The sequence below is a fragment of the Cryptotermes secundus genome, unplaced genomic scaffold (assembly GCF_002891405.2).
Source record: "Cryptotermes secundus unplaced genomic scaffold, Csec_1.0 scaffold213, whole genome shotgun sequence".
NCBI classification, from domain to species: Eukaryota; Metazoa; Arthropoda; class Insecta; order Blattodea; family Kalotermitidae; genus Cryptotermes; species Cryptotermes secundus.
The window spans coordinates 3,036,457-3,063,490 of record NW_019731264.1 but is presented as its reverse complement, the minus strand read 5'-3'; the positions used below and the strand labels follow the sequence as shown (position 1 = coordinate 3,063,490).

Sequence of the window (27,034 nt, the reverse complement as noted above, 5' to 3'; positions counted from 1 at the left end):
TCAAATTTCTTTCCATCTGGATCAATATCTTTCACATTGAAAATATCTTCAAACAATACACCCGCCATTTCGAACCGGCACAACTACAACCACTACGTTCCATACGGAAGTAAGCTAAATCTAATAATCTACATTTGCTTGACACATGAATTGACGACTTCCAATGAAAAGTTCACTTACTGGTATAAATAATGAAATTACTTTGTAGAGTTTCTATAAAATATTTTACCGACATTTCTCTGTATGGTTCAAGGATTATATACATTTTGTTGATTTCATTAGTTACATCTGTTAGCATGGCGACTCTTCCTCCACGGAAAAATCCAACACCAACCAAAATATCAAAACAGCATTTATCCCCGTTACAAATACTGTTGCAGATGGGCTTTCCTAAGCACAGAGCGTAAGCTGTTCTTACTATATGGCAGTACATGTCATTCACATATGTTTTGCGAGATATTTACAGTAAAATCTTGACCCAGTTTCCTATAACTTCTCCTTCGTGTTCACTTTTGGATTTCATAACCTTAAAATTCATTCCTTGAACCTTGATACTGTACATGGTATAAATGGTTTAAAATTGTGTTAATTATGTGAAGATGCTTTTAAATATAATTTTATTGCGCTACATACGCAAAATTAAAACTTGGATCAGTGTCTTCAGTGATGGTCTGGCCTGGTTGTCAATTTAAGGATTTGGACTGTCCTTGAATAATTGGATTTGCTTTGTGCCACCTGTTTTAGGTAGCTTGAAATACTAAATAAACAGTAGAATTTTAACATAAAACTGCAATACATAAAAGGTTTACTTTCATTGGGTTTCAGAGAGAAGGCTTTGGCTGCTACAGGAAACAGAGGTGTACAGCTTGCTTCAGATTGGTTATTGGCACACGTTAATGATCCAACCTTAGATGACAACTGTCCCCGTGAATACATCTTATATGTGTGCCCAACTGGCCCATTCCTAGAACAACTGCAAGCATTTTGGGAAAAATCATTAGCTCAGTGTGGCTGGAATGGTGCTCACAACTTTATGCCTCATATCACATTAGTTTCATTTTTTAAGGTAACTGATAGAAACCTTAATGTAAAGAATATTTTGAAATTCAGTGACTACAGACTATACTTTTCATATTGAGACATAAGATGATAGATCTACAACAGGAATTATTGAGTTGCAGCTGTTGAAAGTGGTATAGTGGTTGTCAGTCATTCTGAATTTAAATGACTCTTACCAAACAATTTACAGATTGATAATCACATGCTTGAAATAAGAACTTCATTAATTGTACATATTGTGATGGACAATGAACATGATGTCTTAGTAGGTACAATATGAAAGCAATATTAAGGTGTGCTGCTGTGTCTCTCAGCCAAAACACATTTTTCTCTTTCCTTAAGCATGAACAGATTTCTTGAAGTAATAACCAGAATATAGACCATATTATCTATATAGGTGAAGCATGATATATGTGTCTAATATGTCCTGGGGCCATGCAGTAGCATAGTTGTGGGAGGCACTGTGCTACAAGCTGGAAGGTCGTGGGTTCTATTCCTGATGAAGTCACTGGATTTTTCAGTTGGCCTAATCCTTCCAGCTGCACTATGGCCCTGGAGTTGACTCAGCCTCAAACAGAAATGAGAACTAGGAATCTTCCTGGGTGTAAAGGGCAGCTGATGTGTAAGGCTGACTACCACACTGCCATCTGTGAGTCAACTGTCTAGAAATTGTGGGAGCCTCAACCTCTCACACACCTGTAGGCCTTCACAGCCTGTTACAGGGACAGATTTACCTTTCTTTATGTGCAGAGATGGTCCTTCCTGTGTAGCCCTCTGGTATTAAAATGTTCAGCAGTCCATTGCTGACTGCACATTTAGATGCTACAAGCTTGAAGGTTGCAGGTTCAATTCCCGATGAGGTCATTGGATTTTTAAATTTAATAATAATAATAATTTAAATAGGAATCAAATGTCATTATTAGATGTGTCAAGGAAAACACATGTACATAAAATATGTTATTTCACAGGCACCTGACGAATGTGCCCAGCAGCTGGCCAGAACACTGAAACATGTCGTTGAATCACAGAATGTGAATCTCTGTGAGACACTGAAATTAGAAATCTATGTTTCGCAGAATTTTATGGGTTTCTTTGTTGCTGAGGAACATGCAGATCTACTTAAAAGGATGGCTATGCAGTATGTTAAGGAAGTGTCAAATGCAAGTGAGTTTAAAAATGTTTTCACACAGAATTACTGGCAGTTTTATGCATGACAATGGAAGCAAGAACTTCGGCCTTGGGTTGTGAGGGACAGGGTTGTGGAGGAAAGAACAGATACGCTACACTGTTAGATAGTACTTATGGAATGTGGTGGATTGGTAGTTAGCTTGGTTTATATCAGGAGGAGTTGGTCCTTGAATTCAGCCATCTCAGTTGCCTTATCTTAATTTTCAGACAAATTCAAGTACCTTAAATCTTTCCAATCCAAAATCAACATTTACTATACTTTCTTCATCTGATTGCCATCTGTTGGTATAAACATGAACTTAATGCCCTCAGACTTTTCCTTATAGAAGCAACTGTTATAATACGAAATATCCAGTTAAGTTTATCGGTGCTAGGAGTGAGATTTATCATTTGAAAACTTAACTTCCTTACTCTGTAACCATACAAATGCTGGGTCAGAAATGAAGTCCCCGACTTAGTGGGCAAGGATGCCACAATGTGCTATTTTGTCATAGGTGTTGCATGCCTCAGGATGAGGAGCAGTGGTAGAATGATGATTAGCAAGCAAAAATGAAGGAAAGTTACAGAAAAGCTTCTTCTATTGGCTTTTCAGCAAATAAAACGTGGGTTTACCATGGAAACATAGAAACAAATGGATTTTTTTTAAATAGTCTTTCACTGGTATTGTCCTAATCCACCTCTGTCCTCATTTCACTGTCATTCTCTTGGCCCCATCTTCAGTTGTACAAGGCAAAGAGTATGATCTAAGATAAAAAAAAGTATTACAGTTGTCTGGATATAAAATGCAAATGCAAAGGTAGTATCTTAAAATAGGTATTCACTATTTTATCTCTCCTTCTGTCCTCATAATATAACATTCATCATCTGAAACACAAGATTTCTTAAACAATGTATAGACCAACACTCCTTGCATGGTTTGGGCAGGAATTTTGGCGAACAACAGTGCTTAAGGAGAGGGGAGATTTTGTAACAACTAATTTCCCTTGATCATCTCTCTGCCATTTCTACAGCAATTGATATATCAGCAAGCTAAATTTACCAAACATTTTGATGTAGAGCTTAGCACTCGTGCTTCATATCCATGAAGATTTCAACAGAAAGGCTCTGGAAACAGAGTTTTGGCAACATAATCACTACTTCAGGCATGGGAGGAATGCCACTACCAAATTCAAGAAACTGAGTCATGGCAATGTGGCTAACGTCTGCATCTTTTTCTTGAGTCTTGTACTCTCTGGCCTTTGCTGTGGAAATCATCTTGGTATACTTTGGTAGGTATCCATCCACCTAACATGAAATACTGCCTTAGAGCTACCCTTACCAGTATACTGTCAGATGAATTACTATAGGTACTGCAGAAGGGTGGCAGAACATGGTGGCACATGTGCAGTCTGTATTCTTCTCCACCCATAACCTGCTGAATTTGCACAACTTATCTGCTGGCTACAGTATTATTCACAGCGTTGAAGAAATGCCATTATCAAAATTTAAGTTACATCAGTTTATATCTAGTTTCTAAGTCTTTGTTTCATTATAATTTAGTATGCTGAATAGTTATGAGCAATTTAAAATCAGTTGATGTCAAATTTGATTACTCTTATTTCACTGCTTCAAACTAAAATGCAATATAAATTTAGAAAGAATTTGTTTGTTATTCCTTTACAGTAATTAACGATAATTATGAACATCTTGATGCCCTCTCTGCTTGTTTCCCATGGTGCACTACTGCCACAGATAGATATGTACCTCGAGGAGTCAAATGTAAGAAAGAAATGTCCTGATTTGTGTGACATATTGTAATTGTTCCTCTCTTGCAGCATGAATAAAGTTTTTAAGTTACAGTCAAGCTAGACTTATTGTTCAGAGTGTTTTCATGTAATTGCAGAAGAAATGACAAAGTTCAATCTGCTTGTTATTCAAGGGAGAACAGGAACATTACATAACCTTTAATAAAACAAATTATTGTACTTTGAAACAATAAAATTTCTGAAGAAAGCAGTCTTCTGGAATTTTGCACCGCGTATATGTGGTGTTAACCGACGTTTCGGAGGAACGTATCGCCTCCATCTTCAGGGTAGAAGGAAAAATATAAGAAATCCGCAAGCGAAGAGACTGTGAGAACTGGTAAAAGCTTTTACCTTCTACCCTGAAGATGGAGGCGATATGTTCCTCCGAAACGTCGGTTAACACCACATATACGCGGTGCCAAATCCCAGAAGACTGCTTTCTTCATAGTCACCGCCATAAAAGCCTCAAATCTTAAATAAAATTTCTATTTCCATAACAATTTTTGTGTTATGCGATGTCATAAGCTTTGAATGATTTGTCATTCTTCTTTCTCTGAATACTAGTAAGAAAGCACTGAAGCATTTCTATGCTGTAGTGTCCCTTTGTGACAACTTTTGATTTGTCCTTTGTATCATGTCAAATCAGCACAACAGTTTACATGACCACCTTGGATGTTAATGAAATTTTGTAGGTTTACAGAGTCTGGGTGAGTAAGTGATAAATACAAAGTTTTTCCTTCCCATGGCAATTAATTTCGAAATTATTGCATTTTGAAGTTATAAGTTTTCCTTAATTTTTTCAGTGCTCCAACTCACAAAAATGCTTATAACTCTGGACTTACGATAGTGAGCTCATTCTTGTAGCAATGGAAAGCTGTTACTTGTGGCTTTCCTTTATGCCACTCATATTTTAGAGCACATTAACTTTCTGATCTTTACCTCTGAAAAGACACATGCAAGTCTCCTGCCTGTGAGCTTAGCTGTTTTGTATTGCTTAAAAAAAAAAAAAAAACTGTAGGGCCATTCAGAACAAAAGGCTTGGAATGCTAACATCTGGTGTAGTGCTCAACCTTGACAATGTGCGTCCACATACTCAAACAGCTGCTTGCACTCAAGCAGTGCTGGAGCATTTCAACTGGAGTTTGTAGCTGGGCTGGGCTGGGCTGGGCTGGGCCCAGATCTCTCTCCGAAGAACTACCAGCTGTTTACCTACCTGAAGTGGTTGTGATCACAGTGCTTCAACAATAATGAGGAGATGATGGAAGCTGCGCTACTGAGCAGCGACACACACACAGGGAGCTTGCACAGAATAATACGTGAACAGTGCTGAAAATAAGAAATAGCCAGTGCAGCACATGTAGACACAGAGCGGGTATCCCTGTGATTTAAAACTTTAAATTTTGAATTTTAAAGGTTATAAAAAAAATTTAAATTTTAAATTAGAATTCTAAAATCAAATTGACGGGCGTATGTTGGCGAGATTTTAAACAAAACTAACAGGCTGGTGTTTTAGATTTTAGACTGTGTGCAGTGTGACAGCTACGTAGTGAAAAATACACCTGATCATGGCTGGTTGCAGCCAAAACATGTAGTGTAGAGGAAGAAAAGACGAAGAACTACAACCAAATAAATTGTTGCATTCACGATGGCATTTGTATTATTACATATTGACAAAACCACTACACAATTTTCCAGACAAGGGAATACATCTTAACTCTACTAACATTAGGCATGAGAAGATGATGATGCCCAGTTGTGTGTCTGTACGGGTTGATCATGCCTAATCAGACACATAAATCATATGTTCATTAATTGTTACAAAGCAAAATCTGGCTGTTTTATTTCATAAATTAAGGTCAAAGGTCAAAATGTTAAACTGCCCTAAACTATTGAGTGGCATTCCAAACGAAAGACCCACTTAAGAGCTTTCAATAAATACAAGAATGAGCTCTCTGTCTTAATTAGGTCCAGAGTTACAAGCATTTTGGTGAATCAGAATGAGGGAAAATTTAAAGAAAACAATATTTTCAAATGCCATATTTCTGCAGTTAATGATCACAGAAAGGCAAAGTTTCATGTGTGTCACTTCTTAAGGAGAACCAATAAGCTTACAAGATTTTATTAGAACCAGAGATGGTCATGAAAACTTTACCCCTAAACTGTGTTGATTTGATGTAGAATGACACCTTTCCAGCCTCATGACTGACACATTGTAGTATTTTTAACATGTATCTGTAGTGTGATTAGTGTTCACTACAATGATTTATGATCATGCAATGACTTTCACTGTGGCAAAATCAGAATGTGCATGAGACTGCATGAATTTGATTCAGAGGGCTGAGAACCAGCATGGATATATAATTTGATCATTTACACTGTTCTGCTGGTGTCTCCACTATACTGCACCTGGCCACAGGAGATAGACTTATATTCAGATGCAAATATATATATTACACAGGGATAAATAAGTGACAGTGATTGTTTCTGGATTTTCTTCTAGTTTACTCCACTAAACGTACTTATGCATATATCCATCATCTAGGTAATAAAACTGTAATTATTTTTTTAATGTGCATTAAGTCCAACATCCATAACCAATTCTAATACAGAAATACTATTTGTTAAAAATATCCAGTGGCTGAAAGGAGGTAAGTGTAGTGTAAGTCACTCTGTAGGACATTTCAGGAGATTGGTGTTTCTAGCATTATATCCTGGAACTAGCTCCATGAAGCAAGATCCTTCTTGAGAAGATGACAGTTGCTCAACTGGTGAAGAAACTCCCAACCTTTTATGGACCTTAATGGTTCAGTATCATGCTCACAGGAATGTCACTGGACCTGTCCTAAGCCAGTATCATAAGATCCACTACAATATTGTGGCATGTAGACCCATTACTAGGTAACAGTCACAAACGAACAGCTTCCCATGGCAACAAATCAACATGCAACAACAGAAGAACTGTCGCAAGCGATGTTTTCTGTGATCCGCACCACAGCTGTTGCTACACAATGGCATGTTAAACACATCTGTGGCAGCAAATCCAGACACAACAACAGAAGAGCTGTGTTTTCTGTTGGTCTGTACCGAGGAGTTACAAGTGGGAAGAAGTAGAAGCTTAGTTCAATTGGAAGGGAACCGCCATCCAGAAAGGACTTGAGCCCTGAAGCAGAGGAATATCCATTATTACAAGCCGTTAACAGGCAGCTACTAGTGAAGACACTGCAGACTGGAAGACTTAGCATGTGCTCTAGTGATTTATAAAGTGTGGAAATTAGTGATGACACTGCAATTAAGTGTAATTAGGGTTGTGTGATAAAGTAGTCAATAAATCCAACATCCAGTTGAGTCACTCATACATGTGACAATATTGTACTCACATCTATGTGTAGGTCTTGCTAGTGATCTCTTTCCTTTAAGTTTTCTGACCAGAATTTTGTATTTGTCTTATCTCCCTTTATGTGTGCTACATTTCCAACTCATCTCTTTCTCCTTGATTTGGCCACCCTATTTATACGGGGAGATTAAAAAGGTTTATTACACCTTTTAATTGTGATTTTATACTGCAATCTGACTGAAGTCACAAAACATCAAATCCCTTATCATGAAATATAGAAGTATATGTTGTGTGACTGTCCATACAACAATACAGCCTTTATCTGAATCTGAGCTCGGAGATATTCATCATGTCTTTGAGATTTTCTATAGAGTTCTTGTATTACAAACTGCTGGCCAATACATGAAAGTAATGCTAATTACAGCTTCTTCCCACACTCTTTTGACCTCACAACTACAATCAACCAGCAGTTTTCAGTTGGTATAACATCATTAAATGTATTCAAGAATGAAACTTAGGATACTTGGTCTCTCATATTAAGGGAGGAGAATGTACTAAAGGTGTCAGAGAAGACACCAAAGAGGGAGAAATTAACAGAAGGCTGGAGAAAACTGCACACTGAGGAACCCATAACTTACACTCTTTATACAAGGGCTGGAACTTTAAGAGTGGCAACACTGCTGTAGACACGCCATGCAATGGAACCAAATAATGTCGCTTATACCACATGTTAGTTACATACCTACCTTACCTCAGAGCAAATGGACTCTCCCTTCCCACATCACGCACATGCGCAGTGACGAGAAGAACAGAGCCTCGTGTTAGCTGGCGTTCTAATGTAGTGTTGTCACGATGTTTTCAAAATAGGAACAACGGAGTTGGATAAAGACTGAATGTACCAGAGGCCATACAGTACGACAGTGTCATCAAGGTCTTCAAGAGGCTTGCGGGGAATCTGCATTTCCTTACAGAACAGTGGCAAGTTGGGTAAAAGCCTTCAGCAAGGGACGCCAAAATATGGCAGACATGCGTCAGCCAGGTCCTAGTGTCAGTAAAGAAGAAGTGTATGCTCTTTCCGCATTACTGGAGAGTATTACTGTGCAGTATTACTGTTCATTTTTGGAACACAACCTGCGACCAGCTTTGAGAAAGAAGCGGCAACACTTTCTGCAGAACCCACCCATCATTTTGCAGGACAATGCTCGGCCGCATGCAGCACAAGCTGTGGGTGATTTGTTCGATCGATGGGGCTGGGAAGTGCTGTACCATCCACCATACTCCCTGGACTTAAGCCCTTGTGACTTCAACTTGATTCCTAACATGAAGGAACCACTTCGTGGCATTCGCTTCAGAACTGTTCCAGAGATTCTTCAGGCAGTAGACTGCTCCATTCGAACTATCAACACAACAGGCGCTGCTAAAGGTATCCTACGACTTCCACATCGCTGGCAACAGGTTGTACATAATGCTGGTGACTACATTGAAGGACACTAAAACTTCGAAACATGCATCTATTTTGTATCAGTTGTAAATAAATAGTTGCCACTATTAAAGTTCCAACTGAATCCAGAATTGGATGGGTTGGACATGTAGCACACATGGCAGGAAACAGATATGCATACAAAGTTTTCGTTGGAAATGTTGAAGGAAAGAGACCATATGGAAGACATAAGAGAGATGGGAGGATATTAAAATGGATCTTAAAGAAACTGGATGGGTGGATGTGGACTGGATTCACACAAGACCAATGCTGGGCTCCTTTGCACACAGGTTCCATATTATGATGGGAATTGTTAGATCAGCTGCACAACTACTGTTGCTTATGGACTCTGCTCCATTTATTTAGTTAGCAGCTACCTAACCTACCTACCTAGTAAGTTAGTCACCAGCTTCCCACCATAGTAGCCCGGATCTGAGCCAAGGTCAGATCATGTGGGATTTGTGGTGGACAAAATTGGCACTGGGCGGGTTTTCTCTTGAGTACTTTGGTTTCCCCTGCCAATTCGCATTCCACCAACTGCTCCACAATCATCATCATAATCATCTGGGGCTGGTACAATAGACCAAACAGTAGCGGCAGTACCAAGTGGACTCTTGTCTCGCCCCATGAGAAAAATAAGAATTATTAGTCAGTCAGTTAGTTAAACTTACAATACATCTTGCTCCTTTTGATTATCTTAAACCTCTCAGCAACATATTTGTCAGCTTTATGAGCATTATGCCTAAGGTCAGCATGTTTTTAATGCTTGTTCCCGTCCACATATTGCATGTTTCATGATATAGTAAATTATAATATTGGCTTCAGTGCAGAAGTTATTTTGGGCTTTCGTGTAATGCACTGCTATGTTTTATGTACCATTAATTTTTCCAGTTACTTTAAGAAATCCTTTTATAATATCAAAGTAAGGACAAAACTAAGTTTTTATTACCAAGCTCTTGAAAATTATGAGAATACATCAATACAGAAACAACTGTCTGGATCACATTAGCACTACAGAATGGACTTGTGTACACATGAACTGTATGGGACTTACACAGTATTTGTTGAATTGTAGCTATTACCCTAGAGCCCCATGTCAAGTCACTACACCTGACGTTAGCATACCAGTTTGCGCCAGCACAGTTTACTGCCCTTAAGACACTTGTGGAGGAGCTAGACCCCTCCGCCCCAGCAACTTGGGAGCTGCGCCTCTACTCTCGAGATACACGTGTCACTTCTAAACAGGTTAGTAAACCATCATACAGCGTGATCTTAGGTGTAACATTGTTAATGCTCAAAGACAGTTGGGGTTTTCGAAGGTGGAGTTTTCTTTTCAGAAAAATATTCCACTGGTCGGAAAAGCATAAACGTTAAGAATTTGTGTAAGATTGAGCTTCTGACAACAGTGGTTATGAAGAGGGATATAATGCTGTGTAATGCACTGAAAGTCAACAAATGTTTCGAAGGAATATGTCGCCTCCATCTTCAGGGTAGAATCAGGCGAGCAAGAAACCAGCATGAAAACAGATGGCAAGCAGAGCTGTTTGCTGGTTTCTTGCTGAGCTTATACTTCAACCCAGACGAGGGTGCCGACATGTTCCTCTGAAATGTTGATTGACGCTCAATGGATTACACAGCATTACATCCCAGAAGACAGAACTCTCTGTGAAGAATTTACCTTATTAATTATTATTATGAAAGTTATATGAAGAAATATAAATTATCATCTTAATTAGAAACAGAAATTAATGAACCTTCTCAGTGTTATGCAGATAAAGGTAGTCGTCCAATAAAGAATAACCATAATTAGAAAAGCACCCAGCCACCATTACAGTATAAACACCTAACTTCATTCTTGTTTAGTACACTAGTAGTTAGTAACAAACCACTTTTATGAAACATCAAGATTCATCACTATGTTCACATAAGCCTGTCCTCTTTACCTTAAAAACATTTTAATAATCAGCAAACTACCAGGCAATTAAAAACACCAAAACAGGATTTAAAATGAAAACAGTGATGGCAGAGTTATAATTCTGTTGAATGTAGTGCGCTACAATTTGAGTCTCAAAACCATCTGGAACCAAACAAGAATTACATGTCTCAATGTTTGAACCGAAAGAAATAAAGGTAAAACTGAAACATAAAAAACCTTCAGCAGATGATAAAATGTGATTATTATTTTTGATTGTTTGAAACCTACTGGGAAGTCATTTGGGAACCCATATGGAAGAGACAGGCAATCTTTACATTAATTTGGACTAATGAGATTCAGACTGCTACTGTAACTGATAAACCAAGAACATACACACATTAAATTTCTATTCAATATGGCCGCAGTACACAGCTGAAAGTTATCATGAAGCAAGTTCATATGTTATGTGCCAGCTGACTGCAATCCTCAGCATTACTTCTTGTGTCAAAATACATGTTCGATACACATGAACAATGTACAGTACTCATGTGAAAAGTGGTTGTGTAAAGAGATGATTCCAGCATAAATTTCAGATGTTACAGTTGCAGATACTATCTATTCACATAGTCATAAACAGATTAAGACAGACAGGATCACTGTAGGATTTGAGGTTCTCACAGCACTGGTTATGAAGAGTTCTGTCTTCCGAGATATAACACTGTGTAATCAGTTGACTTTCGACAGACTCTGTGGCATTTTATCCCAAAGATAGAACTCACTGCAGAGAAACTGAATAGAACTGGTGCTAGACTTGAACATTCTCCTTAAAATCCTCAGCCATCTTTACACAGGACACCTAGGTTTCAAAAGTGTCGGCACAAACTGTTACTAAACTCGTAGTAAAATTATATGAGACAATAGTAATCAGCCAGGCCATAGCACATAAGTCTGCTTCATGTTAGCTTTTAAATGATTAACTGGGCTGATGAAGAGAAATTGTAATGCGCACAGACCCTTGCTCCGTTGAGCCCACTGCTAGTACAAATCTATGTGGTCTATGTTGACATGGGGATTGTCAATCTCTCCAGCCAGAATCATCAAATGATTTTTGGGCAGCTCTGAGATGAACACCCTACAGTTTATAATTACATACAGTACCTCCACCCTCCTGCTTGCAGGTCCATAATGTGTTGTATTCATATGCGCCGAGAGAGTCAGATGAACTGGAATTGAGGATTGGTGACTACATCTGCCTGAGCAGTGAAGCCCTTAATACTTCACCTGATGGTTGGGTAGAAGGCATATCGTGGTTGACTGGTATGTGCTTCTCTAACAGCTAATTGTCACTCTTTATTACATAATGGTAATTAATTATACCACTTGCAACACTTAACACCCGTGACAGATTGGTGGGAGACACATCATTCCTAACTCATCAGTGATTCACTTACAGCTCACTTACTTTCTTTATACCACAGTGGTAAATTATTTAACCAGTTAAGTGCATATGTTACGTGTTCTTATCTCTCCCACAGTGGGATATTAAAATTACCCAGACAAATTTGTTACTGCAGCATTTCATTTTAAAATTGTTGACCCCTTTTTAAAACTCATTATCTCAACCAATATTTTTCTACCCTGAAGATGGAAGCAGCTGGTTCCACTGAAGGAATGGTACCTGTCTACTAGACTACATGGCACTATATCCCAGAAGATCATAATCCTAATTAAACTTGTTACCTCCTGTATGTAAAAAATAATATTAAAAGTATATATGTTTTCCAGGTTGTAGTGGTTATTTACCAGAAAATTATACAGAACGAACAGCAGAATCTGATGCATGGACCCTGCACAGGTGAGCATACCACAAATACAAGTGTCTATAAGCAAACTGTTATTTTCACCCTATAAAATACAGGAGAACATCTTAGACAGCTGATCTCAATCATTTTTCCCCTGCATGACATACACGACACCCACTGCATGATAATTTGAAAGCATCAAATGAAGAATAACCCAAACATTTTTGAAACAGTAGAGTTAAAATTGTTAATCTTGACATATTTTCAGTTTTTTTTTAATTGCTAGTGAGGTGGGACTAAGTCCCTTGTACTGCGGCCACTTCTGACCTATTGTACCAGCCCCAGATGATAGGCGAGGGAGATTGTGGAGCAACTGGTGGAATGAAGATTGGCAGGGGAAACTGAAGTACTCGGAGAAAACCTGCCCCAGCGTCACTTTGTCCACCACAAATCCCACTTGATCAGACCTGGGATAGAACCCGGGCCGCTGCGGTGGGAAACCAGCGACTAACCGCTTGAGCTATGGCACGGCCCTAATCTTGACATAGATGGTTATAGAATAATTTAAAGTCAACAAAACAGCATATTTTGCAGTTTAGCATATTTTAACGTTAACTTTCTGCAGCTACAAATACAAATCTATTGTTATGAAGCCAATAAATAGAAATATAAGAAACTACATAGGGATATTAATTTTTTTTCCTCTCTGCATCTGCCATATTTACTGTTGCCAGTCATTTTGGTTCAAACCTGAACTGATACCCCTCAGGACAGAAGATGATGGATTTTGTTAAACACAAGGAATTCATTGGCAGGGAATAGATCATGTAGGTCTTCTTATGTTTGCTGTGTAAGTGCTTCATTCCACTCAACTCTGCTGTCATAAATTCCCTGAGTCCATTTAGCTCTGCAGAGCTTTTCTGACAGCTCTATCCTGCTATAAGGCAAGATGAAGATATTTACTAGTTCTGCCCGAGGGAACACAGAAATTGCAGGATGGGAGGAAATTAAGTTTGACAAGCAGACTGCTTTTTGTTAGTCTGCCTTTCTCTACGTGACCAAATGAAGAATAGCAGTTCTGCCATTTGGTATGGGATATCAAACATTTAATTTAAGACAATTGTGGGATCAGCTTAAAAATGAAGGTGCAATCTCTTGGCCAGCTGTGGGGAAACTTCTAAAATGGACAACAAACTGCATATCAAAATGTTATATTTTTGAGTTCGAGACTCAAAATACAATTATATGTTTATTGATGACATCACCCATGGGGCAGTCATGTCCTGGGCCTGAAAGACCCAATGTTGGTGTTATGCTTCTGAAGATTTAGACTTCACAAAATTCCATGTACAAACCAGTACTATGTTTTCTATCAAATTCTAAATCCTTATATTCTTTAACTGTTTTGGAACAATTGTTACTGATGTTAAGATCCAACAATTCATTACTAATATAAATTTCATGCCTGACTTAAAAATATTTTGCTAAAGAAAACACAGGAATTACTCTAGGAAACATGGCATATGGAAATAAACACAGCTGAAAATCTGGTAGATTGTTCTTTAACTGTTCACTGTACATCTCTATACTCTTATGCATTGTTGCCAAATAATGTGTCACAATGTATCTTACAGAACAGTACCACTAAGCAAGATGAATAATTCAGAAGATCTGGAAGGAGGAGACAGTGTCATGTCCTTACCACAGCAAATGCCTGCAAGTCATCATGAACAAGAGGGAAGTATAGGAGATATCCCAAGCAGCAACAAAGCCTCTGATGCTACTAGTGACTCAAGTGAGGATAAGCAAGCCCCTTCACAAGTGACAGAAGTGAGCACATTGAAAGTATTTTGGGTTTGCCAGTTTATAAGCTGAGAGAGTACACAGCTTGGATAATGTTCAAAAGTGAAGACTTATTTTTGCCATGGATATTTTAAGCCATTCTAAATTCATCTATCTCTTGTACATGCAGAGCCAAACAGATGTTTTAATATGCTAAATTTATATTTACTTTTCTGGGTGAAAAGGTTTGCTCCAGTGGATTTCACATGTGTATTTTTACCTTTAATGTTTACTTTTTGTCAATGCGAATCTGTTGTCGCAAAGGTCATTTATATATATATATATATATATTTATTTATTTATAACACTACACAAAGGTATAAATTATTTTATCCTGTATTATGTTAAAATATTCAACATACAGAAAAATGTTTTGAATAGACATTTTAGATCTTAATGAGATACCCAATACATTTCATGTAATGTATGAAGGTTTTTTTAATAGAAAATCTGGTTTTTGAGCTTCACGTCAAGGCAGGTTTATATTGGACCAGTATGAACCACAGTTAAATTCACCTTACAACTTTTGCTGTGAATCCCCTAAGAACATTGTTCCCTATATGTTAGAATCTAGATAGAAACTATAAAAATAGGAACATCTATATTCTGTCAGAGAGTCAATCTACAATTAAAGCACTTGGTAAACACCAGATCACCTCAAAAATGGTCTGGGACTGTCACCAACCCCTCACATAACTGGCCAAACATAACAGAGTTCAACTGATATGGGTGCCAGGTCATGAGGGTATTCTTGGTAATGAAACAGCAGATCAGTTGCCAAGAACAGGATCTGAACATCCCTTCATAGGACCTGCACCAGCTTGCGCCATGTCAATCAAAGTTGCCAAGAAAACAATCAGGGACTGGACAGATAGAAATCACAAAAAACATTGGGAATCCACAACTGGAATTAAAGAGGCAACGGGACTTATACCAGGGCCCTCTGCTAGAAGAACGAAGAATATGTTGAAGTTAAACAGGGACCAATTACGATAGTTGGTAGGACTACACTGTCACCCAAAAGGACACCTTTTTAAACTGGGATTTACAAATGACCCCATTTGCGAAATGTGCCTAGAAGAAGATGAATCAGCCACACACACCCTATGTGATTGTGAGGCCATACCTTATTTATGATTTCATCACCTGAGCCAGTTCTTTATGGAACCAAGTGACTACTATGATTCCCCCATAAACAAGTCCTATATTTCATTCAAAGTGTAGGATTGATAAAGGGTTAAGCAAAGAGGAAGCACAAGAGATCACAGATGATCATGGTGCACGGGCTGGATTATTGTGGCCCATCCCTCATTCATTTAGTAATTCATAGTAATTATAGAGAATAGTATGTTATATTAAATGTAACGCATATATTGTAAGCTACAGTTATGTAACTAGATGAAACCTACACGGCAGTTATAATTAAAATATCTTCGAACACCCATTACTGAGACTGCACTGAAATGGATGGTCTGTCAATTTAAAATCCTGGTCAAATAACCTCATATTCCATTGTGTCTCAAAACAATCGTTGCCTATGGCTGATCCAGAACTGTTAAAGAAACCAGGAAATAAACAAAGTCATACTTATAAAACTCAAAGATTTTTGACACATACTAAATCATAAAGGGACGGTGATGTCTGACAAGTCAAAAGTGAAATGATATACTGGAACATGAGAAGCTTACACACATTGTGTGGGTAATATAGTAGCCTCTGATGGCAGTGTAAGGGAAATATGCCTCTTGTGATAATTATTACATTAGCCATGTAGCCCTCCCCAAACCACAATACTATGCCTCGAGGCTTATGTGCATCCAGGATTACAGAGTTTTAGCTACAACAGACAATTTTATAGTTAAGATGAACAAGAAACATTTTGAAGAAATTCGTCTTCTGGATTTAGGCGCCGTGTAATCTTCGTTTTGGCCAACGTTTCGCACTTAAGTGCACCTTTCACTTCCTATCACAACAGCTACTGCTCTCTGCATTCCAAGCCATTCAACTGCTCTGAAGATGGAGGCGATACGTTCCTCAGAAACGTCGGCCAAAACGAAGATTACATGGCGCCTAAACCCAGAAGACGACTTTCTTCATAGTCATCGCCGTGAAAACCTCAAAACTTACAAAAAAATATTTTCATCAACATACTCTTCAGAACCAAAACTTGAACAAATTCCATGACATACACTTTGTCCCAAATTTAATAATTTAGGTAACTGTCTTCTGCAATGTGAACCTGTGTAATCTGGTAGTTATTACCAACATTTCAGAGGAATGTCCTGCATCCATATGCTCTCAAGACAAGGGAGTATGGAACTCTGAAACATCGGTAAGATGGAGACAGATGTAAATATTTACCAGACTACACGGTATCATATCCGAGAAGACAGTAATCTCCATAGTCACTGCCATGAGAACATCAGACATTGTCGAACAATGAGATGTAAATCTGTCAGTTTTATATGGTGTTGTACATATTTATAATTATTCTTTACTTTCAGGTTAAACCATTAATCGAAAAAGTGATCACACCCGAGCCAATCCCAGGTCCACGTCATATTTACATCATCAGGCATGGAGAAAGGGTGGACTTTACGTTTGGAACATGGATTCCATACTGTTTTGATGAAACAGGTATTGAGAGCTACTTCACTGCAGCAATATACAAACATATATACGTTCACAGTAAATTAAGTAGCTCCATGACATAGATCTTTCTTCAAACATAACTGAGCTGGCTGCCCAAGAAATCCCCATTTATTGAGCTCAATTCATGTTCACAGAGTCTACTATTGGATCCCTATTCTGAGCTGACTGAATCCAGACCATTACCCTCACATCTTATTTCTATATGATTCTTTTTATCATTATCTTCCTCTCTTCACTTACATTTCCCAAATCTCATCTTCTCTAGAGGAGGCATCCAGACCAAAACTCTCTACACACACTTCTTATTTTTCATATACATGTTACATGTCGTCCCAGTCTCATTCTATAGATTAAACATAATATATCTGCCTAACCAAAAACTATTCAAATGCAGCAAAACTTCCATGTCATTAACCTGAAAACTAAACTTTAAAATGCAGTACTTAGCTAACAGGGTTACCTCATATAAGCCATGCATTAAATAAAGCAAAACAAACCAGGAAATACTAAATGAGGATTCTGAGTCCACGCCATAGCTCAAGCGGTTAGTCGCTGGCTTCCCACCACGATGGCCCGGGTTCAGTCCCGGGTCTGGTCAAGTGGGATTTGTGGTGTGTGTGTGTGTGTGGTCCAAACATATGGAAATCACTTGGGGCAAGGTCTGGTGAGTATACTGGATGAGGAAGACACTCAAAATGCAGGTCACTGATTGTCACAACTGTTGTACGGGCAGTATGGGGCCTTGCATTGTCATGTTGCAAAAGGATACCTGTGGACAGCAATCTACGTCGCTTTGATTTGATTGCAGGCCGAAGATGATTTTTTAGGAGATCTGAGTATGATGCACTGGTGACAGTGGTCCCTCTAGCTGTGTAGTGCTCCAAGATGACGCTTTTTTCATCCCAAAAGAGAGTCAGCATAACCTTCCCTGATGATGGTTGTGTTCAAAACTTCTTCAGTCTTTCAATTCAGGAGTCAGATGCCATGGCATCCATCTTGCAGACATTTTGTGAAACTGGAGCACATCGTGCACAATGTGGTGTGCTGAACCATGAATAATGTTTATACTTGCTGCAATTTCATTCAGTGTCATTCAGCGGTTATCCCTCACTATGGCTTCAACTGCTGCAGTGTTCTCTGGAGTCACAACTCGATGTGCCTGACCCGGACGAGGAGCATCTTCCACTGAAGTCACACCATTTGCAAACTTCCTACTCCATTCGTACACTTGCTGCTGTGACAAACATGAATCACCATACTGAAACTTCATTCTTCGATAATTTCAATAGGTTTCACATCTTCACTACACAAAAACCGAATAACAGAACACTGTTCTTCCCTGGTGCAAGTCTCAAGTGGGGCAGCCATCTTATACTGGTGCTGTGACGATGTTCGTGCATCTGCACTATGCTGCAACCTACAGGCCATTCTGCATGCTTACCAACTTACAGGATAGTGGCGCGAAATTTCGATTTTCTATTACAAATTTAAGGTTTTCATTTGACTCACCCTTGTATATCATTCTGTATTTTTTGACACTAAAAACTTAATATATTGCAGGAAAATATATGAGAAAGGACTTAAATATGCCAAAAACTGTTCCATCTCGAACAAGTGGACCTCAGGGTTTCTTCAAGGACTGTCCATTAACCAACGTTGGGGTACTTCAAGCCACCCTGACTGGCGAGGCTATGAGGGAAGCAGGGGTCACAATACATCATACATACTGTTCTCCATCTCTACGCTGTATACAGACTTGTAGCGGAGTACTGAAAGGTCAGCAAAACAGTAACTTACAAATTAATTTCTAAAATTACCTAGCTACCTGACTCGAAGGAGCCAAATCCTTCTTGAGATGCCAGTAATTGCTCAGCAGCTTAAGATATTCCCAGCAGTTCACAGACCCTGAAGGTTCATTACCATGTTCAAAAATGCCTGCCGCTGGTTTCTATCTTGAGCCAGATGAATCCAGTTCATACTCTAGGATCTTATTCCTTCAGGTTTTCCTGCCAAAACCCTGTGCACACGCCTCTCCCATACATTCTACATGCTCTGCCCATCTCATCCTCCTTGCCTTGGTTATTCCAATCATGTGTGGTAAGGAGTACAAGTTACAAAGCTCCTCAATATGCAGTTTTCTCCTGTCTCCTATTATTTCGTCTCTCTTTGGCCAAATTATTCTCCTTAGCACCCTCTTCTAAAACATCGTTAGTCTGTCTTCTTCTCTTAATGTAAGAGACCAAGTTTCACACCCATACAAACTACAGCCAAAATTATAGTTCTGTATATTTTAGTCCTTATGTTTTTAGACAGTTGATAAGAAGCCAAAATGTTCTGATATCAATGATAGAAGGCATGACTATACACATGAAACTACTGAAGAACCATTGAATGATTTTCATGAAATTTGATACTGGAAAATTTTATAAAAGTTGTTGATCCACTTCGGTTTCCTTGTAGATCAGGTAAGTTTAAGGATGAAGACCTACATGTGTCTCTATGCACTCTCTGTACATATTTATTACACAGGAGAATGTTTTGAACAAATGTTGCAGAGAAAAATAATTCACACATTTCATGGGCAGTTGGCTATTTCTTAAGTCTTAGGAGTTTTCGAGGTAACTAAACAAGAAGAATGCATAAAGATCAGATTTTCTTTATGCTTTTAATGTAGTGCTCAACTACAGTAAGACACTGAAACACATATTAGTTTATATGTATTTAATTTAACTTGATGTGTTCATGACAGTGAACACTGAAGAATTAGTACTCTCTGTTCATTCAGTGCAGTGTTGACTTCTCCCAAGTTTATCACCTAACAGTAAGAGCTGTATGTGAATCTAATATTTATTTATTATAAGGGAAGTATTCATTGTAGTCTTGATTATTTCATTTATAATTCCTTATACCAAACCAACCCATTATTGTACAGTGTATACTTTTACAGCCTCGTTTCTTTACCATTTTGTCAGTAATATATTACAATAAGAGATTACATTAGAATTAAATTGATGATTTCATTATGGTATTTGACGTGGCTGTCCTAGTCCTACTATGTAAGAAATTTGCTCATAACCAGGGCCTGGATTTTGATGACCTGAAAATATGTAAAAAAATTACCTATAAAACGACCGAAAAAATCCAGAAAAATGACCTAAAATATGACCCAAAAATGTAATATGTCAGAATATCTACTAATTATTTTAAAATGTATTTTTAATCTTTATTAACACTGAACTCATCTTTACTCTTTTAAGTTCGTCCTCGTTTTTATGTTGAAAATCAAGCAATATTGATTGAATTTGAAGCTAAATGTTTTAATATGATTTTTTCTACCGTGTTAGAACGCTTATCAAATGTACATATACGGTATGTATTCCAACATTTAAGTCTTACCTCATTCAGAGTTACAATAGATGACAGTCAACATGCGGAGATTCTCAAAAGTGAGAGAGCGCCTATTGTCCGACAGCACATTCTTGTACTTGGAGAAACTCCTTTCCACATCTGCAGACACAATGGGAGCATACTTGAAGTGTACCAAATCACTAGCAGTAAGTTCTTCTTCAATACTGAAAGCGCTGAAGGACTCTCTTGACAGAATTTGAGAAATGCTGCATAATGTTTCATAACCTGAGTTTTTATCCACAACACTTTTCATTTTTCTTGACACCATTTTACCAATGTCCCCTGACACTTTCTCCAAATCACTGGCTATTTCTTTCACCAGAGGGAGCGAATCTTCTATCGTTGCTCCTTTCTCCTGCAAGCATTGGATTCCTTCTGTCAAGGAACTGAAATTTGCCTTTATGAAGGCCAGCTTTCCTTCCATTTCGATGCATGAGAACTGTTCCTGAGCAGCTTCAATTGCACTCGCATCCTCCGTCCTCATTGAATCTACAATGTTTTTCACTACCTGAAAATGATCGCAATAGTAAATTGCAGCACCAATCCACGTTCCCCACCTTCTAATGACGGGTTCTGGGGGCAGTGGAACACCAGGAACCATAGACTTAAAATGCATTTTACGAGCTGGAGCCTTGATGAAAATCTTCTCCGTCCTCGACACAAGAGCATCCACTTGAGGAAATTTTGATCTCACTTCTTCCATCACTCTATGCAGTGCAAGAGCTAGGCAAGTAAAGTGCACCAATTTCATATAAAACAACTTTATTGACCTGCCTGCTTTTAAAATATGTGGGGCCGCATCGGTCACAAAAAGCAAGACGACGTCATGTTGTATACCCTCTGGCCACAGTAGAAACATCGACCTGTTGAAGAGCTTGAAGATTGTGGAATGACTAACAGATTCTAGCACCTCACTCATATGCAGAAACACTTCACCTGGTCCGCTAATTTCCAAGGTTCCAATGATGACATTTGCCATGTAGCGAGCCTCCGTATCGCAGGTCTCATCAATGGAAATGAAAATCTTCCCATGCAATTTATTCCTGATCATTTCCAGGATACTGTTGTAGCACTGGGAAAGGTAGTTCTTCCTGAGTGTTGATTCATCCGGCATGGAACGACCACAGTTTACTTCCAGAAAATTCTTCAGTTTTCCATTGTTCAGAGCCCAAAACGGAATATTTGCGGATGCCAGAGCATCACACAGATCCGATTACTTATTTCCACCTCCAGATGAACACTGTTGCAGTAACATTTGCACAGGTTTCTTTTTGTTTGAAATTTGCACTGCTCGTATATGCTTGTCGCGGCCGATATGTTGTACCGTGAATCTTTTTTCTGCCGCTACTTTTGTGTCACACATCTTGCAGTATAAAATGTCACCGTCAGTTGAAAATATATCATCTCCAAACTCAGCTACAAATTGCTTTAAATGACACGATTTAGTTGGCTTTGCTTTTGGCATCGTGATAAAATTAATCACTCTAGCGCAACACAGACCTGAACTTTTCTCACCGAGAACCTTTCGTCAACTGTATCTTTATCTGTATGGTCAAGGGCGAGGAACTGAAGACAGAAGAACGTCATATGAAGCAAGAGATTCCGACTAGAAATATGTGTAACTAAGCAAATTGCTTTGTACAAAGAGCTGTAGTGTGAGTAGTCATTGCCGTACCATTTTATGATATGTATTGTCAGCACTTACACAAAATGAACGGAAAGGACAGGCCAGGATTACAACCTATTATTGTATACTATGGCCTTTGTAGAGAAAGAGAAAGAACACTTCGCTTCCATATTATTCACATTTCAGAAAACATATGAAGAAAAATTCCCTAAAATGACAAGAAATACCCTTAAAAGCCCAGAAATTTACAAAAAATTACCCCCAAAATGAAAAAATGACAAAAAATTACCTATAAAATTTACATTTCTGTAACCAGCAGCTCATATCCAAGCTTTATACATTTAAGAGCATCGCATAGGATACAAGGAAAAAAAGATAACATGTCATCAAAATCTGGGACCTGCTCATAACAATACAATTTACAGCATTTAATTGGTACCGCTCAGTTATTAAGTATTAATAAATAAAACTGAAGAACAGTAATTATTAGTGCTACTCTTAGAATAGCTATGGGTGAGCCCAACTCACTAACAGGCTGACCTAGTGGTAATGCTCTGGACTTGTATTCAAAAGGCACTTAGTTCATATCTCGGTCAGCATACCAGCTATCCTTCTAGAGGGTTTTCCCCAGTCCCTCCAGGCACCACAACCGCTTCCTACAAATCCCTTCCCACTTATCTGTCATCCTACAACTTGTCAAGATACTGTCTCAATACTAAAATCGTTGTTAAGTACCCATTAAAAAATCCCAACCTCTTCCTGAAGATCTTCTAAATACTGTATGTCTTAAGTTATGCCACTGCACAGTGTACAGTAGCAATGTAAACCTATTACAACTGACTTCTCAACATGGAGTTAAAGTCTTCAGCATAAATTGCATTTTAATGGTCTGCCCAACTGTGGAATAGAATCAAATGGTGTCCTTCACTAATTTCTTAGTACAGTGTTACAATTATTCACCCAACATGTGGGATCTTTTTATACTAGAAGCCACAGTCCCATGTGATGAACACAGTTGCACTAGAACAAGTATTCTGTAAGCACTGGTCTTGGTTTCCATCAGGCCTAGCAGTGAGCAAGTTCAATTGCATATTGGTTCCTATTTGTTTATTTAATGGCAATGTCAACTGCACTGGTTATACAGCTTTATATAACAGGATATATGCAAGTGAGAACACAGAGAGAGCCTGTATTCTTCAGGCTAAGTTTCACACCTGAGATGTTCAATCCACTAAATCGCAGCGTTCACTGATTATGAAGCTATGATGCCTGCTTTCCTTTAAAGGATGTTATGCTTACATTCCAGGTTTGGGTCAAGTAGAAAGTCAGCCTATTGCTATAGAGCCAGGTTTATTTGAATGGCTTGCCTGGTATCCTGATTCATTGCCTGACTGGATGTCACTACAGGAGCTCCAGGAAGCAGGCTACAACATCAAACCAGAATATAAACCATTTGTTCGTGCAGAGGAGCTTCACGATCGACGGGAAAGTACTGAACAGTTTTACATGCGCAGTTTCTACCTCGCACAAAGTGTTATCAAGAGCACAGCAGACAGAGGTGAGACCTTTCAATTTGGCTTGTTCTCCTTGGTTTACACCATTTGGTCGATCCTCTTCTGTCTAATGATGTAAAGGTACTGCAAAAGTCTGCTTAATCTTCCCAGCCTTTGGCTTAAGTCATTTTCTGTTTCCTCTTAGTCTGTTCTGAATGTAGTTCCAGAGTTCTCTTAAAACTGAACAAGTGTAGCCAGAATATCAGACTTTCATGACTTAGAAACAAAAATTACACAAGGAGAATCAATTTAGTCTTGTGGCATACTTTAAAAATGTTGTGACATGTTGTGCTATGACACGTGTAAAACTTTTCTTACTATTTGGCTCCTAATTCTGTTTCCTCTAGTCTTTTCCGTTTTTCTTGAACAACTGTCCATCACATGTATAGTTTATAGTTGTTACCAATTCCAGGCGGTAACATTTTATTGGTGGGACATGCTGCAACACTGGATGTATGCTCACGTCAACTTTGTGGAGGTCCACCTCGCACAAGTCAAGAAATGACACGTCTCATCCAGAAAATTCCCTACTGCAGTGTGGCCTGTGTTCAAGATGTTGGAGACAACAAGTGGAAACTAAAGGACGCCCCATTCCCACCAGTCACTCATTCCAATAACATGCGGTTTGACTGGAAAGTGTTGCTGACATAATGTTCTGCATGACAAACATAGAATCTGACCCTGCTTGATCAGCTGTGCTTACAAGGAAGCAGTCGTTAATATCCCAATCCTGCATTATGCTGTTCCTTTATAGAACCAAGTTCTAGTTGTGCATATTTATTATGGAAAGCATACAGTAATGATGATCATGCCCATTTACTGTCACATACATTTAGTACAAATATTTTCATAAAAGTTCATAACTCGATGCTATTTCTGAACTTTTGTTTGTTTATGAACAAATTCTTTGAATACTGAAAGTGTTATGAATGCTAACTAGCATCAAACAACAAAAAAGGTTAATGTATATCTTACCGTTCCAGTAAGAGCCATAACAAAGGGAAGATACTGAATGACCCTGTATGATGTAAAGTTATGGCCCAAATGTTCAAAATTAAAAAAAGTCTCTGATCTCAAAAACACAGTGAAAAGTCATGATACTTTAATTCAAATAAACTGAAGGTGTTTAACAGGGAAAAAAGCACTGTTCATATAATAAATCTTTCTGTATTGGAATATATTTCAGACAGAATATTCCTGTCACAAAACGCAAAAGAATTAAGCCCAAGGTGACAAAATATATGTAACATACCATTTAACTGTTGTTTCAGTGTTTGATGCAACTCTTATAGTGGCGATCTGAATGTGTGATTTATCCACAAAGATAACTGGCAAATGGAATGGCCTTTCAACATCGGACACAAAGAGCACATTCAAGCAATATGAATCACAAATAGTAACACCAGATATTCTGCTCATACATTAAACACAGGCCACACACGTAGAAACATAACCAGCACAACGGATATCATAAAAATGAGAATGAAGTAGAATGTCTCAAGATCGCAGAGAGATATTACATCTGTTTAATCAGTAAGAGCAACCTTCAGATCAATGACACAGGTATAACTGAATTCTCAGATCATCATCGGGTAGTAGGTCATTCACCTACTCACAATGTATGTAAGGCTCACACAACTAGACACCCAGACACATCCATTAACCAACACCAATGTAAACAGAACGCACACCAATTTGTGCACTTTTACAACAAACAGTAGCATACATTTCAGATACCAGAGTAATGAATCACCGATACGAATAAAGCAGAGGGCACTCATTCTGCTATGTTTGTAACTGAATTTTAATTGCACTTACAAGTGCCATGAACAGTACAATGCACCAACCCACAGCAGCATATAGACATACCTGATGATGGCCATGTGTTGGCTGAAACAATCTGTACAGCATTAAAGTACACAGAGTAAAGTAAAAGGTATAGCTAGCGGCTTCCATAGTCTAGGGGTAACGTTCCCACCTCATGACTCAAGGTACACGGGTTCAAACCCGGCGGAGGTCATGGAATTTTTAAGGGCGGAAAAATTCAGGGAACGAGTCCTCCGGGAGGGACTTTAAGCCGTGTGTCCCATGTCATAGATTTATGGCATGTAAAAGAACCTCGTGTCTCTAGGAGACCTATGAGCTAAATTACAGGCCCTTTCCCGCCCAAGTAGTCTCCAATGCCTCTGGTGGATGGGGGAAGCATCAAGGTACTGGGGGCTGACCTTGTTGGCTCTACAGGGGTTGATGGCACGCACCGTTACCGGTAGGGTATGGCGACAGTAGAAATTAAAGGGCGATGCACAATGGACCAATAACTGGTCTAAGTGCATGAGGAAACCCACCCCCTCTCATAATACAAATACGAAAAGGTAGAGCTATCCCTGTAACAGGCCTTGAAGGCCCATAGGGTTGTGAGACGTTGCAGGTCCCACAATATCTAGACAGTCAGCTCAAAGATGGTGGTAAGGTTGTAAGCCTTACGTGCCAGCCGCGATTTACTCCCCAGTAAAATTATTCAAATTATTTCTGGTACTCATTTCTATTAGAGGCTGAGTCGATCCCAGGGACATAGTGCGGCCAGAAGGATTAGGTCACTTGAAAGAAATCCAACTGCCTCATCGGGACTTGAACCCGTGACCTTCCGGCTTGTAGCATACTGCCTCAACCAACTACGCTACTGCATACCCCCCAATATACATAGAGACCATGTTAACTGGTTCAGTAAAAAAACAGCACAACAATATAAGAGTTGCGCTCAAACCAGAAACAACAAGATGCTGCAATACAGAATTATGTGTAGTGTATTTTAATGGACTATTGGGAAATGAAATTAGAATCAGACAGGAGAAAGGAAACAAGACTGAAGTAAGGGGAAAGGGAGGACCACAAAATGCAAAACTGTACTACCTAGCACTTGTGTAAACCTTGTTAAATGGTGTCCATAACGGTAGCCTTTCCAAAAACATCATGAGGTGGATAGACTTGAACTGTTCTCACCTCTCATTTTCAAGAAAGAAATTGTTTTGTGTTCTCACCTTTGTCAATTTCATTTCTTAAATTAAAGTATGGCCAACACCCCTGAATTCTGGGAAATTTAAAACCCTATTCCCAGGTTATTAAATCATTGTTCAGTGTTCTTTTGTTCGTTTGGTCATGTATATAATGTATTCTATAATATCAGAAAGGTGAGTGATGAACAATGAAGTGTTCTTTGGTGATCAGTTGTGTCAGTGATTTGGTGTTCAATCTTTCGGAGACTCTCTCTGTATCCATTTGCAGAAGTTGATGTAATGTGTGTTGTTTTTGCACACAATATTTATATAGAATGTTGTCATCTGTACCACCCAAGACAGCCTCTGAAATGCTGTTCACCAACTCTACACTGAC

General features: G+C 38.7%; 2 protein-coding genes across 5 annotated transcripts in view; one reads left to right on the top strand and one right to left on the bottom strand.

Annotated features, from left to right (window-relative positions):
- Positions 1-25,101, top strand: LOC111866756 (protein UBASH3A homolog). Of its 3 annotated transcripts, XM_023855992.2 has the most exons (12): positions 1-403; positions 826-1,066; positions 2,028-2,223; positions 3,910-4,005; positions 9,921-10,090; positions 11,939-12,077; positions 12,546-12,615; positions 14,197-14,392; positions 16,909-17,041; positions 18,617-18,832; positions 23,398-23,649; positions 24,057-25,101. In XM_023855992.2, the coding sequence occupies exons 1-12, from the start codon at positions 192-194 to the stop codon at positions 24,293-24,295; spliced, it is 2,160 nt and encodes a 719-aa protein (XP_023711760.1). In that variant the 5' UTR covers positions 1-191; the 3' UTR covers positions 24,296-25,101. The 3 variants fall into 3 exon arrangements, with proteins under 3 accessions (XP_023711760.1, XP_023711761.1, XP_023711762.1); XM_023855993.2 differs by lacking the exon at positions 3,910-4,005; XM_023855994.2 differs by lacking the exon at positions 18,617-18,832.
- LOC111866757 (electron transfer flavoprotein subunit beta) overlaps positions 10,540-27,034 on the bottom strand; it is a 35,920-nt gene continuing 19,425 nt past the window's right edge. The window contains exon 8 of one of the 2 annotated variants that reach the window (XR_002843203.2): positions 10,540-10,922. The gene's annotated coding sequence lies outside the window, so the exon portion shown is untranslated. Of the gene's footprint in view, positions 10,923-13,076; positions 13,096-27,034 lie in introns of those variants that run through there. The other variant, XR_002843204.2, reaches the window with a different exon arrangement.